General features: G+C 40.8%; 1 protein-coding gene across 1 annotated transcript; it reads left to right on the top strand.

The window, feature by feature from the left end:
• The first annotated feature begins 4,776 nt into the window (after positions 1 to 4,776).
• On the top strand, positions 4,777 to 5,324 carry LOC101141522 (small ubiquitin-related modifier 5). The gene has a single exon (XM_031004967.3). It carries the CDS (start codon positions 4,894 to 4,896, stop codon positions 5,197 to 5,199), a length of 306 nt encoding a protein of 101 aa, XP_030860827.1. The 5' UTR covers positions 4,777 to 4,893; the 3' UTR covers positions 5,200 to 5,324.
• The last annotated feature ends 8,982 nt before the right edge of the window (positions 5,325 to 14,306 follow it).

The raw sequence follows: 14,306 nt of genomic DNA, 5'->3' as shown, positions 1-14,306 counted from the left end.
GTACCGTACCAGGAACTTTCTGAATAAAGATGAGTTCTCAAAAGTGGGAGCAAAAGACAGAATCGAGACTGAATTAGGTTTCACTTCCAGCCTTTCTACAGGAGGTGACCACGAGGAAGGAAGAGTAATGGCTGGGTTTGAAAAGCCCAGCATTCATTTCAGGTTCTTTGGGTTACACAGCAACTTGAGCGGATTATCTACCCTCACAAACCATTGTCAGCCATCTCAGCAGAGTGTTAATGAAGACAGCCTGTTCTGCCTCAGCCAAGGAATGAGTCCATGGCCCAGGCAAATCATCAAACTCTAATTGCAGGGATGGAGAATCTTTACCAGAGTGACATGGAATAGAAAACAGAATTGCAGCTCACCCCTTCCAGCAGAAAGTTCTCAAGAAGCATTTCTGCTCCCTAGAAATGTGGGACTTTTGACAAAAACATCTAGAAGAATAATAAAATAACAGCCAAGGTTTATTAAGCTTGTTGTTGCTTCACACAACCATCCTAGGAGCTAGGCATTAGCTCATGTCTGTCTGTCTGTCTGTCTCTCTCTCTCTCTCTCCCCACCCCCCTACTCCTCCTCTCTTCTTCCTCTCTGCCTCTGTATTTCTTTGTTTCTTAGGACTCCTTTCTCCACCTGTGAGTTACTCAACATCCATGTATTAAACTTTTTTAGCACACGATTTGTTTTGTTTTGTTCTGTTTTGAGACTGAGTCTCACCCTGTCACCCAGGCTGGAGTGCAGTGGCACGATCTCAGCTCACTGCAACCTTCGCCTCCTGGGTTCAAGCGATTCTTGTGCCTCAGCCTCCTGAGTAGCTGGGACTACAGACTACAGGCGCGCACCACCACACCCAGCTAATTTTTCTATTTTTAGTAGAGATGGGGTTTCACCATGTTGGTCAGGCTGGTCTCAAACTCCTGACCTCAGGTGATCCACCCTCCTCGACCTCCTAAAGTGCTGGGATTACAGTCGTGAGCCACAGTGCCCAGCCGAGTTTTAGGATAAGATAAGAGTTGGTTCCCTCTACAAGAGAAAACACCAATCCCACCTTCTGCACAGCTACTGTAGAATGTTGGGTGCAATTGCAATGCCTTCATGTAACAGCTGGGGAAACTGAAACTGACAGGAGACCTTCACGTTTAGGGCCAGGGAGGCCTTGTGGCTCAATGGTTAAGAGCACAAGTTCTTGAGTCACATGGTCCTGGGTGTTAAACCTGCCTCTGCTCATTATTGACTAGTGTGAAACACACTAGCTTCCCAAGCCTCGGGTCCTCATCTGTGAATACAGGATAATAATAGTGCCTAGCTTCCAGGACGGTAGTGTGAAGCAATGACGTGCTTAATAAACCTTGCCTATTATTTTACTTATCATTCTAGATTTTTTCTGAGAAGTCATGCAAAACAGGAATATAGACTGCAAAAAGATGCTAAGCAGGAAGGCACTAAAGGAAGCCTTTCTCCAAAGGGGATGTTTATTTCAGCGATGCACAGCGGGGAGCTCAACCAGCTGTTTTCCAGGAAATTGTCCACTTAACCTAGGGTGAGCGCTAAATTTTAATGACTAGCCAGTGTCGAAGGACTGGAAAGAGAAGAAAACAAACAAGGATGATGTAAAAATCCAACCACACACTGCATAAACTCTGTGGTCTCCGAAATTTAATTAGAATCCTGGGTTTGGAGGCATTTCCCATCGCTCCAATATGGAGGTAAAGAATGAAAATTATCACCAATATTCTACTGGTAGCCAAAAAATGAAGTTAAATCATAGTAATCATCAGAAACCAGAATATTGAAAGCAGTAAGATGTAAATGATTAACCATTACCCAGGGACTGGGGACTTTGCCTCTGAAGTTTCTTCTGCCTGAAATTTTCTCCCCATTCTCCACCCCGTACCTCTTCCCTTCACCATCTCAACCTTCTCATCTCAGCTCAGATGTCACCTCCTCATAGAAGCCCTCCTAGTTCTCAAATGGAACTACACTCCGAGAGTTCTTGACTTTTCCTTGCCAGCAGTACCAAGTTTGTGATGAAACGTTTCTATGATTCTTTGATCAGTGGATTTTCCCCAAGTACACTGCTAATTTGAGGTGGTCAGAGATCTCGTCTATTTCATTCAACACTGTAGATCAGGGTAGATCAGTTCGAGACTTACAATAGAAACTCTATATATCTTTGTTGATTGAGTGAGTTTGAAGTTTGGTAAATTTCTTTTAATTATCATTAATTCGCTCACTGGATGAGGACTTAGATTTGTACCGTATGCTGTTCAACAGTGAACATCATCACTAGTTCATTCAATTAGCAAATATCTATGAGTGTTTAATACCTGCTGGGCACCAATTTGAACTGTAAGGATACCACAGTGACAAAAAGACAGAAATCCACACCCACGTGGAACTTACATTGTAGTGGGAGAAGAGCATCAACAAATAATAAAAACGACACACGTCTGAGGAGTCAGAAGTGCTCTGGAGAAAAAATACGGAGCTAGATAGGGGAGGACCATGTGTATAAGGGGGCATTTAAAAACAAAACAAAAGAACAGGGTCTTACTCTGTCACCCAGGCTGGAATGTAGTGACACTATCAAAACTCACTGCAGCCTCCAACTCCTGGGTTCAAACAATCCTCCCACCTCAGCCACCAGAGTAGCTGGGACCACAGGTCTGCACCATCATGCCTGGCTAAGTGTTGTATTTTTTTGTGGAGACAGGGTTTCACCATTTTGCCCAGCCTGGTCTTGAACTCCTGGGCTCAAGTGATCCTTCCACCTTGGCCTCCCAAAGCCCTGGAATTGCAGGCAGGAGCCACAGCTCCTGTCCCGAGGGGACAATTTTAAAGGGAGACGCTGGAGAGGACCTCACTGAGCAGAGACCTCCACAAGGAAGGGAGCACTGAGTAGCATCTGGGAGAGGTCCTTCCAGAAAGAGAGTAGCAGACTCACAGGGCCTCAGAGGCGTGCCCTTAGATAGTGTGCCCAGAGTGGAATAAGCAAGGAAAAGGATGGTAGGTGGGCGAGCCGGTCAGAGAGGGGCATTTGGGCTGATGTGACTAAATGGCTTTAGACTTTACTCTGAGCTGCCCGTCTTTGGAGAACTCTGGAAAGAGATGTGGCATTGGAAATGATTTTCAAATAACCTCACTCCAGAGACTAGATTGAAGGAGGGCACAGGGGGATATAGAGACAGTAAGTGCAGCGACTGCAGGAAGCTCCAGGAACCCCTGTGGCTGCCCAGACCAGGGCGGAAGCAGGACACAGAGGTGGTCTCAGGCTCTCTCAAGGTAAAGGCAACTGAAGGTGCGGACAGGATGAGTGTGGAATTTGAGGGGAAAAGGGGCACCCCAGATGCCTCCAATATATGGGTCTGAGCCGCTGAAGGAATAGAGTTGCCCTGCGCTGAGAGGGGAAGACCAGGAGAGGATCAGGACAGGAGGGAGGCGGTGACGGTGGGAATGGGAAGTTCAGGAATCGGGTTTTAAGCATGTGACGATTCAAATTGTTTTTATACACCCGAAGTAGTGTAGGGTAGTGTAAGGTAGACAGTTCTTGCCCCTCTGGGCACTTATATCCTAATGAGGGAAACATCCAATAAACAACAAAACAAAGAGGTAAGATCACATGTCCAGCAGTGACAGGGGTTTCGAAGGTGATGAGACGGTGAGTGGCAACCACACAGGTGACCAGGGACAGCCTTTGTGGCGAGGAGACATTAGGGCCGAGACCCGGGACAGAGGACAGCAAGGCAAAGTCGCCGAGGAAGGAATGAGCTACGCATGTTGGAGGGACAGAAGGGGACCAGAACACAATGACCAAGAGGGAGGAGGGAAGGGATGAGGGGAGGTGGCCATGGCTTTTCTTGTGTGACACCAGAAGGCTTCTCCCCAGCCTGGGTGGTTCTTTCAATGTGAAGGGAAGCCATGGGGAGGTTTTACAGGAGAATGTCGTTATCTGATTTCCATTCTTATAAAATGGAAATGGGGGCCGGGAGCGGTGGCTCATGCCTGTATTCCCAGCACTTTGGGAGGCTGGGGCGGGCGGATCACTTGAGGTCAGGAGTTTGAGACCAGCCTGGCCAACATGGTGAAACCTCGTCTCTACTAAAAAATACAAAAAGCCTGGCATCATGGCGCATGCCTATAATCCCAGCTACTCAGGAGGCTGAGGCAGGAGAATTGCTTGAACCCGGGAGGCGGAGGTTGTGGTGAGCCGAGATCGTGCCACTGCACTCCAGCCTGGGTGTCAGAGAGAGATTCTGTCTCAAAAAATAATAATGAAATAGAATAAAATAATAAAATAACATAAAATGGAAATGGAGAATGGATTCGCTGGAGAGGGAGACAAGTGAAGCAGTGGGTAAACCAACTGGGAGTGTGTGGCAGTTGTCCAGCCAAAATACTACATGGACTTGGCCAGCTCGATGAAGATGGGGTAAAGCCAGGAGATTTGAGACCTGTTCTAGAGGGAGAAACAACAGGCTATCCAGACTGGGTGAGGAGATTAGAGAAAGAAGAATCAAGGATGTGCTGAAGTTGTTGGAGTGAGGCTGGGAAAAGATGGCTGGCAGCCCCTGAGAACAGAGAACCCAAGTTCTCTTTGGGTCATGTGAAGTTTGAAATTGATGAGGAAGCAGGAACAGGGAATACATACCGGTACTTAAAAAAAAAAATGTTAGCTCTTCTCCCTCCCTCCTCTCTGCGCCTAGCGGAAGTGATGCAAGGTGCACCGGAAGTGATGCAAGGCGTAGCAGAAGTGTCGTGAAGCGTAGCGGAAGTGACTGCCGCCATGGTGTCGTGCTGTGACGGAGGGAGATGGCATTGTAAACGCCAGAGCGAGGTTCTGCCTACCCCGAGACTGCTGCTGTTCGGAGACCTGCAGGTGAATGCCCCTTCGCCATGTCTGACCAGGAGGCAAAACCTTCAACTGACCATTTGGGGGATAAGATAAAAGATGAAGATATTAAACTCAGGGTTATTGGACAGGATAGCGGTGAGATTCATTTCAAAGTGAAAATGACAACACCTCTCAAGAAACTCAAGAAATCGTACTGTCAGAGACAGGGCGTTCCAGTGAATTCCCTCAGGTTTCTCTTTGAAGGTCAGAGAATTGCTGATAATCATACTCCAGAAGAACTGGGAATGGAGGAAGAAGATGTGATTGAGGTTTATCAGGAACAAATCGGAGGTCATTCAACAGTTTAGACATTCTTTTTTTTTTTTTCCTTTTCCCTCAATCCTTTTTTATTTTTTAAAATAGTTCTTTTGTAGCATGGTATTTAAAACAGAATTGAAAACAGGCACTCCATCTCTTTAAAACATCTGGTAATTTGAATTCTAGTGTTCATTATTCATTATTGTTTGTTTTCATTATGCTGATTTCTGGTGATCAAGGCTCAGTCCTCTTCATATTGCCCTCTCCTTTTATAAAAATCATGTGTGCACAGAGAGGCCACCTTTTTCAGGACTGTACATTTTCAGATGATAAGATTGACCAATGCAAGTGTTCATAATGACTTTCCAGTTGGCCCTGATGTTCAACCATGTGATTGTTTCACTCCTGGACTATGACTTTTGGTGGGAGAGGGAAGTTTTTTAGAGAACTGAGCTGTGGAAAAATGACCTCTCCTTAACAACTTGAAGCTATTTTTAAGATTTGAGGGTCTGGACCAAAAGAAAAGGAGCATCAGGTTAAGTCAAGATGACAGATAAGGTTGAGAGTAACGACTAACTCCAAAGATGGCTTCCCTGAAGAAAAGACATTTGAAGATTTTTTTTTTCTTAATCTTGTCAGAAGATCCCAGAAAAGTTCTGATTTTCATTATCAATAAAGGTATACATGCAGAAATGAATACAACACAATACTGCTCTTTTTTATTTGTACTTTTTGGCCTGGGATATCAGGTTTTAAATGGACATTGTCTACACCAGCTTCATTAAAATAAACAATATTTGTAAAAATTGTAAAAGAAAAAAAGTCAAATATTTCCTAGATACACAGTAGTGGAAAAATCAGGAGTATCCAGCTTGATGGGTTTTCACAAAGGGACACCTGTGCACCCCCTTCTATCACTTCCCCAGCAGGGTAACTACTGCCCTAGTCTTAAGCAATAAACAAGTTTTATTGGCGTTTTTAAACCTATGATCAGTGGTAAGTGAGGGCATTTGCCCAGAATTTCTCAAAAAATTACCTCAGTTGAGGCCAGGTGCGGTGGCTCACGCCTGTGATCCCAGCACTTTGGGAGGCTGAGGCGGGTGGATCACGACTTGAGGAGATCGAGACCATCCTGGTCAACATGGTGAAACCCCATCTCTTATAAAAATACAAAAATTAGCCGGGCATGGTGGTGTGTGCCCGTAATCCCAGTTACTTGGGAGGCTGAGACAGGAGAATCACTTGAACTGAGGAGGCAGAGATTGCAATGAACTGAGATTGCACCACTGCACTCCAGCCTAGGTGACAGAACGAGACCCCGTCTCAAAAAAAAAAAAAAAAAAAAAAAAAAATTACCTCAGTTGGCTGGGCACTGTGGCTCATGCCAGTAATCCCAGCGCTGTGGGAGGAGCCTTTGAAGCCAGGAGTGTGAGACCAGCCTGGGCAACTTAATGAAACTGTCTCTACAAAAAAATTTTAAAAATTAGCCGGCCACGCTGGTCCATTCCTGTAGTTCCATTTACTTGGGAGGCTAAAGTGGGAGAAGTGGTTGAGCCCAGGAAGTTGAGGCTGCAGTGAGCTAGGATTGCACCAATGCACTCTAACCTGGGCAAGAGTGAAACTCTCGCTCTTAAAAAAAAGGGGGTGGGAGGGTGGGAAATACCTTACCTGTTTTTTGGGGGTTTTTTTTTCCTTTTACATTGAATAAGAAGGTTTTGTTTTGTTGTTTGGCATGGAGAGGGTGCTTGTTTGTCCTTATCCTCCTTCTTGTGGTGAGGCGCTGATGCAGTGTGTGTGGGGTCTCCCCTGGCCCCTTGGCTGGCAGAGAGCCTCACGTCCCACCTACTTTTTCTTGCCTCGCAGTCACAGGGGCATCAAACCACAGCAACAGGTATAACTGCAAACCTGCAAACCCTACTCCTCTCAGTAGCAAGTTCCCTCCTGCCCATCCCTTCCCTTTTGAGGTTCTTTTTTCTGGTCCAATCTCAACAGTCAGCTCTTCTTAAAGAATCATCAGTTTATAGCTTTTGCAGTGTTCATTTAAATGTTTTAATGCAAACACAGCCAACCTCATTCTATTCTGAAAATTCATTTCTCCTTTCTCTCGCTCTCTCTCTCTCTCTCTCTCCCTCCCTCCCTCTCCACGTTTCTGTGATTATTTTTTTTGGAAATAATTCCACACACTTTCTGCCTCCATAAACCTCTGACTCCAGCAGATGGAACAAGGCTGCTATTCCGAGTCAACGGAATCAACGGACCAGCTATAAGTGGGAGGCGAGTGGTACACACTGCAGTTTCACCCTAGTAGGTGACGTTCTGGCAACACCCACAGAACAAAAGATTCACCTTTTTCATCTATTTTTACATCTCAGGAAGCCCTAGTCCTGTCTTTTAATTAGAGAACTGTTTTCCCCTCCTTGGCTCTGCACACGTTTTCTATATATTAAACAGTAACCTGTGAGTCTCCCACATCCTGGTATGCTCTGGATCACAGACCACATTTTTTAAACACACACACACACACACACCACACACGACCAAAATCTGTACCAGCTGACAGCTGGCAAAGTAAAACCGCATTAAATTTGGCTCGCTTGCTTGCTTTTTCTTTCTTTCTTCTTTCTTTCTTTCTAACAGCTTGATTGAGACATGATTTACATATCATAATATTCATCCATTTTAAATGTGCAATTCCATGTTTTTTAATTTTTTTACAGAGTTGTGTATTGGCTATTTCTTCTTGGAAATAGGGCCACTGGGGAAACTCTTGACCCCAAGGCCCCTCTCCCCACTTTGAACACGGACCAGTAAATAGCAGAGAGCAAATTCTGGTTCACCCCCAAAATAGTTTTTATTCATTTCATTGTGCCATTAACAGCTTACTTCCTGTGTTTTGATTCTGAGCTGTTCAGAAGCCACGTTCTTAGAAGCCACATTGCTTAGTTTTTACACCATCAAGAGATTTCTTTTGTGTTAGAGGTGTTTTTTGTTTGTTAGTGGTTTATTTAGAGTCTTCAACTCCTTGCTTTATCTGCTGGGCTAATTAGATTTGAAATGAACCTTTGTAGCATGACAGACTGTACAGAAATATTTGGTATTCAGAGCTAAGCTTAAACATTCATAGCATTCTTACTTTTGAAACTAGCGGAAAGGAAGAGACTTAGAAATATAAGTAGGGCACAGAGGCCTAGAACCTTTTCCTAGTATTAAGCTCTTACTATATAATTTGGCTTTAACTCTGTGAGTCTCCATTTTCTCATCTGAAGAACAGGAATTAAAATAACCACTTCAGGAGATTAGCCTGAGGATCCCATTCATGTGAAAGCACCTAGAACAAAATCAATTTTTAAAAAAACCATCAATATTCATTGAGTATGAATCTTGAAGAACTTAACTAGTGGTATAAGAATTCTGTTTGTCAGGGTGCATTAGTAAAAGCATAGTGCCTTCTGTTAAACGAGGATGTACTAGTTTAGTTATTCACTCAACGAATAGGTCATTACCTGCTGCATGCCAGGCACTAGGGAGCGAACAGGGGACAGGCAGACAGGTGGAGGTGATATTCACAATATGGTTGTGCAAATAAATATCTAAGTATAAATTGTGCAAGGGTTGTTACAGAAACTTCTGGGAAGTGCACATGCATGTGTGTGTATCTTTAAAGCAATTTAAGAGAATGTATTTTGTTGATAAATTTATGCCTATAGGCATAGAAAAATTTTTCTGGAACAATCCATGAGAAATTAGTTACGGGAGTTTTATTTTTATGAAAGGAACAAGAAAGTACACAGGGGAACATCTGCCACTTTTTATTCTGTGCCTTTCTATAAAATTTTAAGTTTCTAACTCTAAACTTTTTTTTTTTTTTGAGACAGAGTCTCGCTCAATCACCCAGGCTGGAGTGCGGTGACTCAGTCTTGGCTCACTGCAACCTCTGCCTCCCAGGTTCAATCAATTCTCCTGCCTCAGCCTCCGGAATAGCTGGGATTACAGGCATGTGCCACCACGTCTGGCAAATTTTTGTATTTTTAGTAGAGACGGGGTTTCACCATGTTGGCCAGGCTGGTGATCTGCCTGCCTCAGCCTCCCAAAGTGCTGGGATTACAGGCATGAGCAGCCGCAGCCTAAACTCGTGTTTTTATTATTTGTTTGTTTGCTTAAGTGTCACTAGGGCTTCTCTGATCAGTAGGCTGAAAGGCCATTTTTTATTTTTCTTCTTAAACTTTTCTCTACTGAAAACAAGACCTGTTATTTAAGATGGATAAATGATTAACTCTTGGAAATATAATTTGTCGTGTTAAGCCATTTAAACATTAAACATAAGATTATTATACTTAAAAAGACAAAGGTCATTTACCAGAGTGTAAGAATTCATCAACCTACACCAAACTGTTACTAGCCTGCTCTTGCCTACAAAGTTTGCCCAGGCAATAATACTTTTATTCAATAGATATTTACTCAGTGCCTACAGTATAACAGGCATCCTTCTGGGTACTGGTAAATAAAACAAAGCCCTCAGCGAGTCACAGCCTGGCTTCTAGTTGGATAAGCTAGACAATAAATAAGTCAAACAAATATATAATAAGTGCTATGAAGAGTGACCAGGGGAGATGGAGGGTGCTTTTTGTTTATTATACAGAATACATTTAGGAGTTGCATTCACTACAAATAGAGCAGTCAGGAGACCTGTCCGAAGACATAACATCTCAGCAGAGGCTTGCATGAAGGAAGGAAGGTGTGAGCCCTGCAAAGGAAAGACGGTTCCTGGCCAGAAGGACCTGAAAAGACCCTGAAACAGGAGAGCTCAAAACCAGTCAAGCAGAGTGCTGAGCTCAGGACTGTTTGTGATGCTATTCTGTCCACCTGTGCTATTGCTCAGGACAGCTCATAATTCAAAACTTATTTTTTAAAAAGTAAACATGAAACACTCATTACTAGTATTACCTTTATGATTATAGGACTTGGAATATGTGGTTCTGGGCATGGCTTCTCTTTTTTAGATATATAATAAAATAGTTGATGTAAACTATACCTACTAAAGGAGCAAATATGTATCTTATATGCCAAAAAGAATTTAACTTTTTATAGCCATATTTATTTACAGTCACTACAATAATTTTTAATCTATTATCCTTACAAAACCTCATAAAATATACTTTTTAAACGACTGCTGTACATGCCTGTTTTCATTCATTGCAAATTAAGTAAATGTTACTTCAAGATCATAAGGAAAAATACTCAGAGACAAACAAAAAGGGACAGTGAGACGCGTTGTTTTCAGCTTACTCTAAGGTGCCCGCCAGTAGGAGGAGCACTATGGTAGGTGAGTAAAACCACACACTGCTTAAACAGCAAACACAAAAGCCCAGCCTTGGTTCAGTTCCCTCAACTTCCAACTGTGTGGCTTGGAACGCACCTTCCCACAGAGGCCCTCACCTGAAAATGAAGGGCTGGCTATTCTGTGATCTCTGGGTCCCTTGATGCATTATTTCCCTTTCCTTTTGTCTATTTTAAGTTCTAACTCTATGAATTCTGACTAAAAGTACTATTTTGTAACCAGTTGTTTTCATTATAACTGGCTGAGCATTTAACCAACCTCTTCTTTTCTCAAGCAGGAGTCTGTGGGCAGATGGTTCTCAAGTAGTATTTCCCAACCAGAAGCCAACCCCCCAACTCCCCTTCTTGGAAACATTGGCAACGTTGACGCTTTACTTTTTTTTTTTTGTTTTGTTTTGAGACAAGGTCTCACTCAGTTGCCCGGGCTGAACTGCAGTCGTGGCTCACTGCAGCCTCGACCTCCCCAGGTTCAGGTGATCCTCCTGCCTCAGACTCCTAAGTAACTGAGACCACAGGCACATACCACCACCCCCAGCTAATTTTTTTGTAGAGACGGAGTTTTGCCATATTGCTTAGGCTGCATACTTATATATAATATGTATACTATATTATATATAAAATTATATAGTGTATATTCTACATGTTATATATGATATATATTATATCATATAGTATGTAATATATTGTATATCATATAGTATGTAATATATATCATATAGTATATAGTATATAATAAAATATAGTATATATACTATAATACTATATATTATAATATATATTATAATATAGTATGATATATATGATCTATATCATATATGCCATATTCTATATATTTATATTTATGTATAATTACATTTGTATATAAATATATAACATTTATTTTAGTTTTATATATAAAATATATATAATATATATAAAATATATATTATATATACAAAATATATTATATGTATTATATATTATATATACAATATATTATATATTATATGTATTATATATACAATATATTATATATTGTGTGTATTATATATAATATACATTATGTAATATATAATGTATTTTATATATATTATATGCGTTATATAATATATGCGTTATGTAATACATAATATATTATATGTGTTATATAATACATATTATATGCGTTATATAATACATAATATATTATATGCGTTATATAATATATAATATATTGTATGCGTTATATAATATATAATATATTGTATGCGTTATATAATATATTGTATGTGTTATACAATATTATATGCGTTATATAATATATAATATATTATATGTGTTATATAATATATAATATATTGTATGTATTATATATAATACATACAATATATTATATAGTATGTATTATATATAATACATAATATATTATATATTGTATGTATTGTATTATACATACAATATATAATATGTATTATATATAATACATATAATATATTATATTGTATTATATATAATACATATGTTATATTATATGTATTATATAAAATATATTCTATAGTATATATTATATAAATAAATCGTATATAATATATTATATATAATAAATTATATATAAAATATATAATATATATAATATATATAATATATATAAAATATATGTGTATATATATATTTTAGAGGCAATGTCTTCCTACATTACCCAGGCTTGACTAGAACTCCTGGGCTTAAAGGAACCTCCTGCCTCAGCCATCTGAGTAGCTGGGGCTACAGGTGAACCCACTGTGCCCAGCTCTCAATTTTCACATTTTTTATTTTCATGACTGTAGAGGGAACAGCTACTGTCACCAGATACTGGTGAGCACCCTACACTGCCCGGGACAGCCACCAACAATAAAGAATGTTCTAGTCGTAAATATTAGCGCCAAGGATGAGAATCTTGGATATAGAGAAATTGGGAAAAATGATGAGGGGGAAAGTGGGGAACCTTATTTACTGATGATGTCCATGGGGTATTTCCTAAGTAAGAAACAGCAGACAACTTTTGCCTCGATTGATGGTGGTTCTCTTCTATTGATTGCTGTTTATTTTTTTCCGAAGACTTGGGTGTGTGACATAAGTAATCCCATGGTAGCCCAGGGCACAATGGGAGAAATGAAAAATGGAAGGCAGGTTCAAACATGCAGTGTGACTGCAAGAGTAACCTTCCTGTTCTAAGACTTGAAAAAGTTTTCAGATCCTTGGTGTATTTTATCAGCAGAACGTTCATCTGCATATGGCATTCAGAAGCAAACTGAACTTTTTTTTCCCCCGAGTGTTTTGTTTCCAAATCAATGGGAAACAAAGGATACCCCTGCTCCATTCAGGCAGTTTCAATGATTCTCAAATCAACCTGGGAGCAGTCGTTGGGCCATTTAAAATATACAGTGATAAAAAAAAAGCATACTTATTAACCTTGTAAACATTCTATAAAAGTACAAGGGGAACCTTTATAAAGAATAGCCAAGTGTCCTTTTTATAGAATAGCCCTTTGTACTTTGAAATGTTCATGTCTATAAAATGGAACTGGACAGACGAGCCTAATGCAATTTCCATGTCTTCTAGTAATTGTTCCGTTAAAACATTATTTTTCAGCGTCTTAACACCCAGAAGATTAAGTTACCTCAACCCAAGATCAGTTCCACTTTAAAAAAGCACTTTCGACCCATATTTAACCAACCGTCAGAGAGGATTCAAAAGAGGGCTAATTGAGCACTGAGTGTTTGAAGCATTCAAATCAAGGCCCAGGTTTCTTCTTGAAAACAGCAACAGCGCAGCCTGGCAGGAAGCAGGGATTAGAGAAGAGAATCGATTGAAACTTGCCTTCCAAACTGGAAGAAAAACTTTCAATAAGAAAGCGTGAAGTTTGAAATCACTGCATGTTATATTATTCATCTTTCAAACTGCCTCCAGCCTTATTGGATGGCATTTTCTCCTCTTACCCCAGCTCTGAGCTGCCACTGTAATTCACCAAGAAACCCGCTTTAGCAAGAATGACCCACCCTTCAGAGGGAAGTAGCCACCCTTAGCCTGGTTCTCTTTACCACTCTATTCTGTCCCCACTCTATCTGCACTTTATCTCTTCATTCTATCTACATGTTTTGCAATTCCCTCTGGTATTCCAAGGCCAGTGAAATCACAGCCTCCAGTAAGGGTGCTAAACCCGAATATATTCACTGCTAAGCTGTATTTTTAACCCTTTTTCACCCACCAATTTCAATGTTCTCTTTAATAGGTTAGCTATGGCAGACCTCATCAGAATCAAGTTATGGGAAGGCAAGCTGGAAAACCTCACAGGGGGGATTTCATGAAGAAGAGAAAAGCCTGGGTGTTTTTCATCTGAATTCTTGTCCTCATCTCCCTTACCACCCCCAACAAATACAAGCAGCGGGAAACTAACAGTGATAATCAGTAATCTAATAAACTCAGCCAGCCTCAAGTTCTGTTGTTGTTTTCCTTAAAACAAACAAAACGAAACAAAAATAAGCATTCTGCCCAGAACTGAGAGAGAGAGAGAGAGAGAGAGAGAGAGAGAGAAAAGCTCTCTCCTAAAATCCCAGAAGTTTGCTGCCAGTGATTCAGTACATACCTGACCAAAAAAAAAAATGTTGCTTAACTGGTTTGGTTGTTTCAGCTGGCTACTACCAAGAGAAGTAAACAGGACCTTATCATTTCAGTTAAGTCTGGCTTGAGCATTATTTTCAAGTAAATATTTATAATTTCAATGCTATTCCATTGCTACCACTGCTGTCTTTGGATTGGACCGACTGAAACATTGTCTTGGATTAGCCCGACTCCATAGCAACAGGCCAGGAGAGGCTGCACC

Source organism: Gorilla gorilla, chromosome 21 (genome assembly GCF_029281585.2).
Source record: "Gorilla gorilla gorilla isolate KB3781 chromosome 21, NHGRI_mGorGor1-v2.1_pri, whole genome shotgun sequence".
Lineage (NCBI taxonomy): Eukaryota > Metazoa > Chordata > Mammalia > Primates > Hominidae > Gorilla > Gorilla gorilla.
This window is presented reverse-complemented; position numbering and strand designations above follow the sequence as displayed.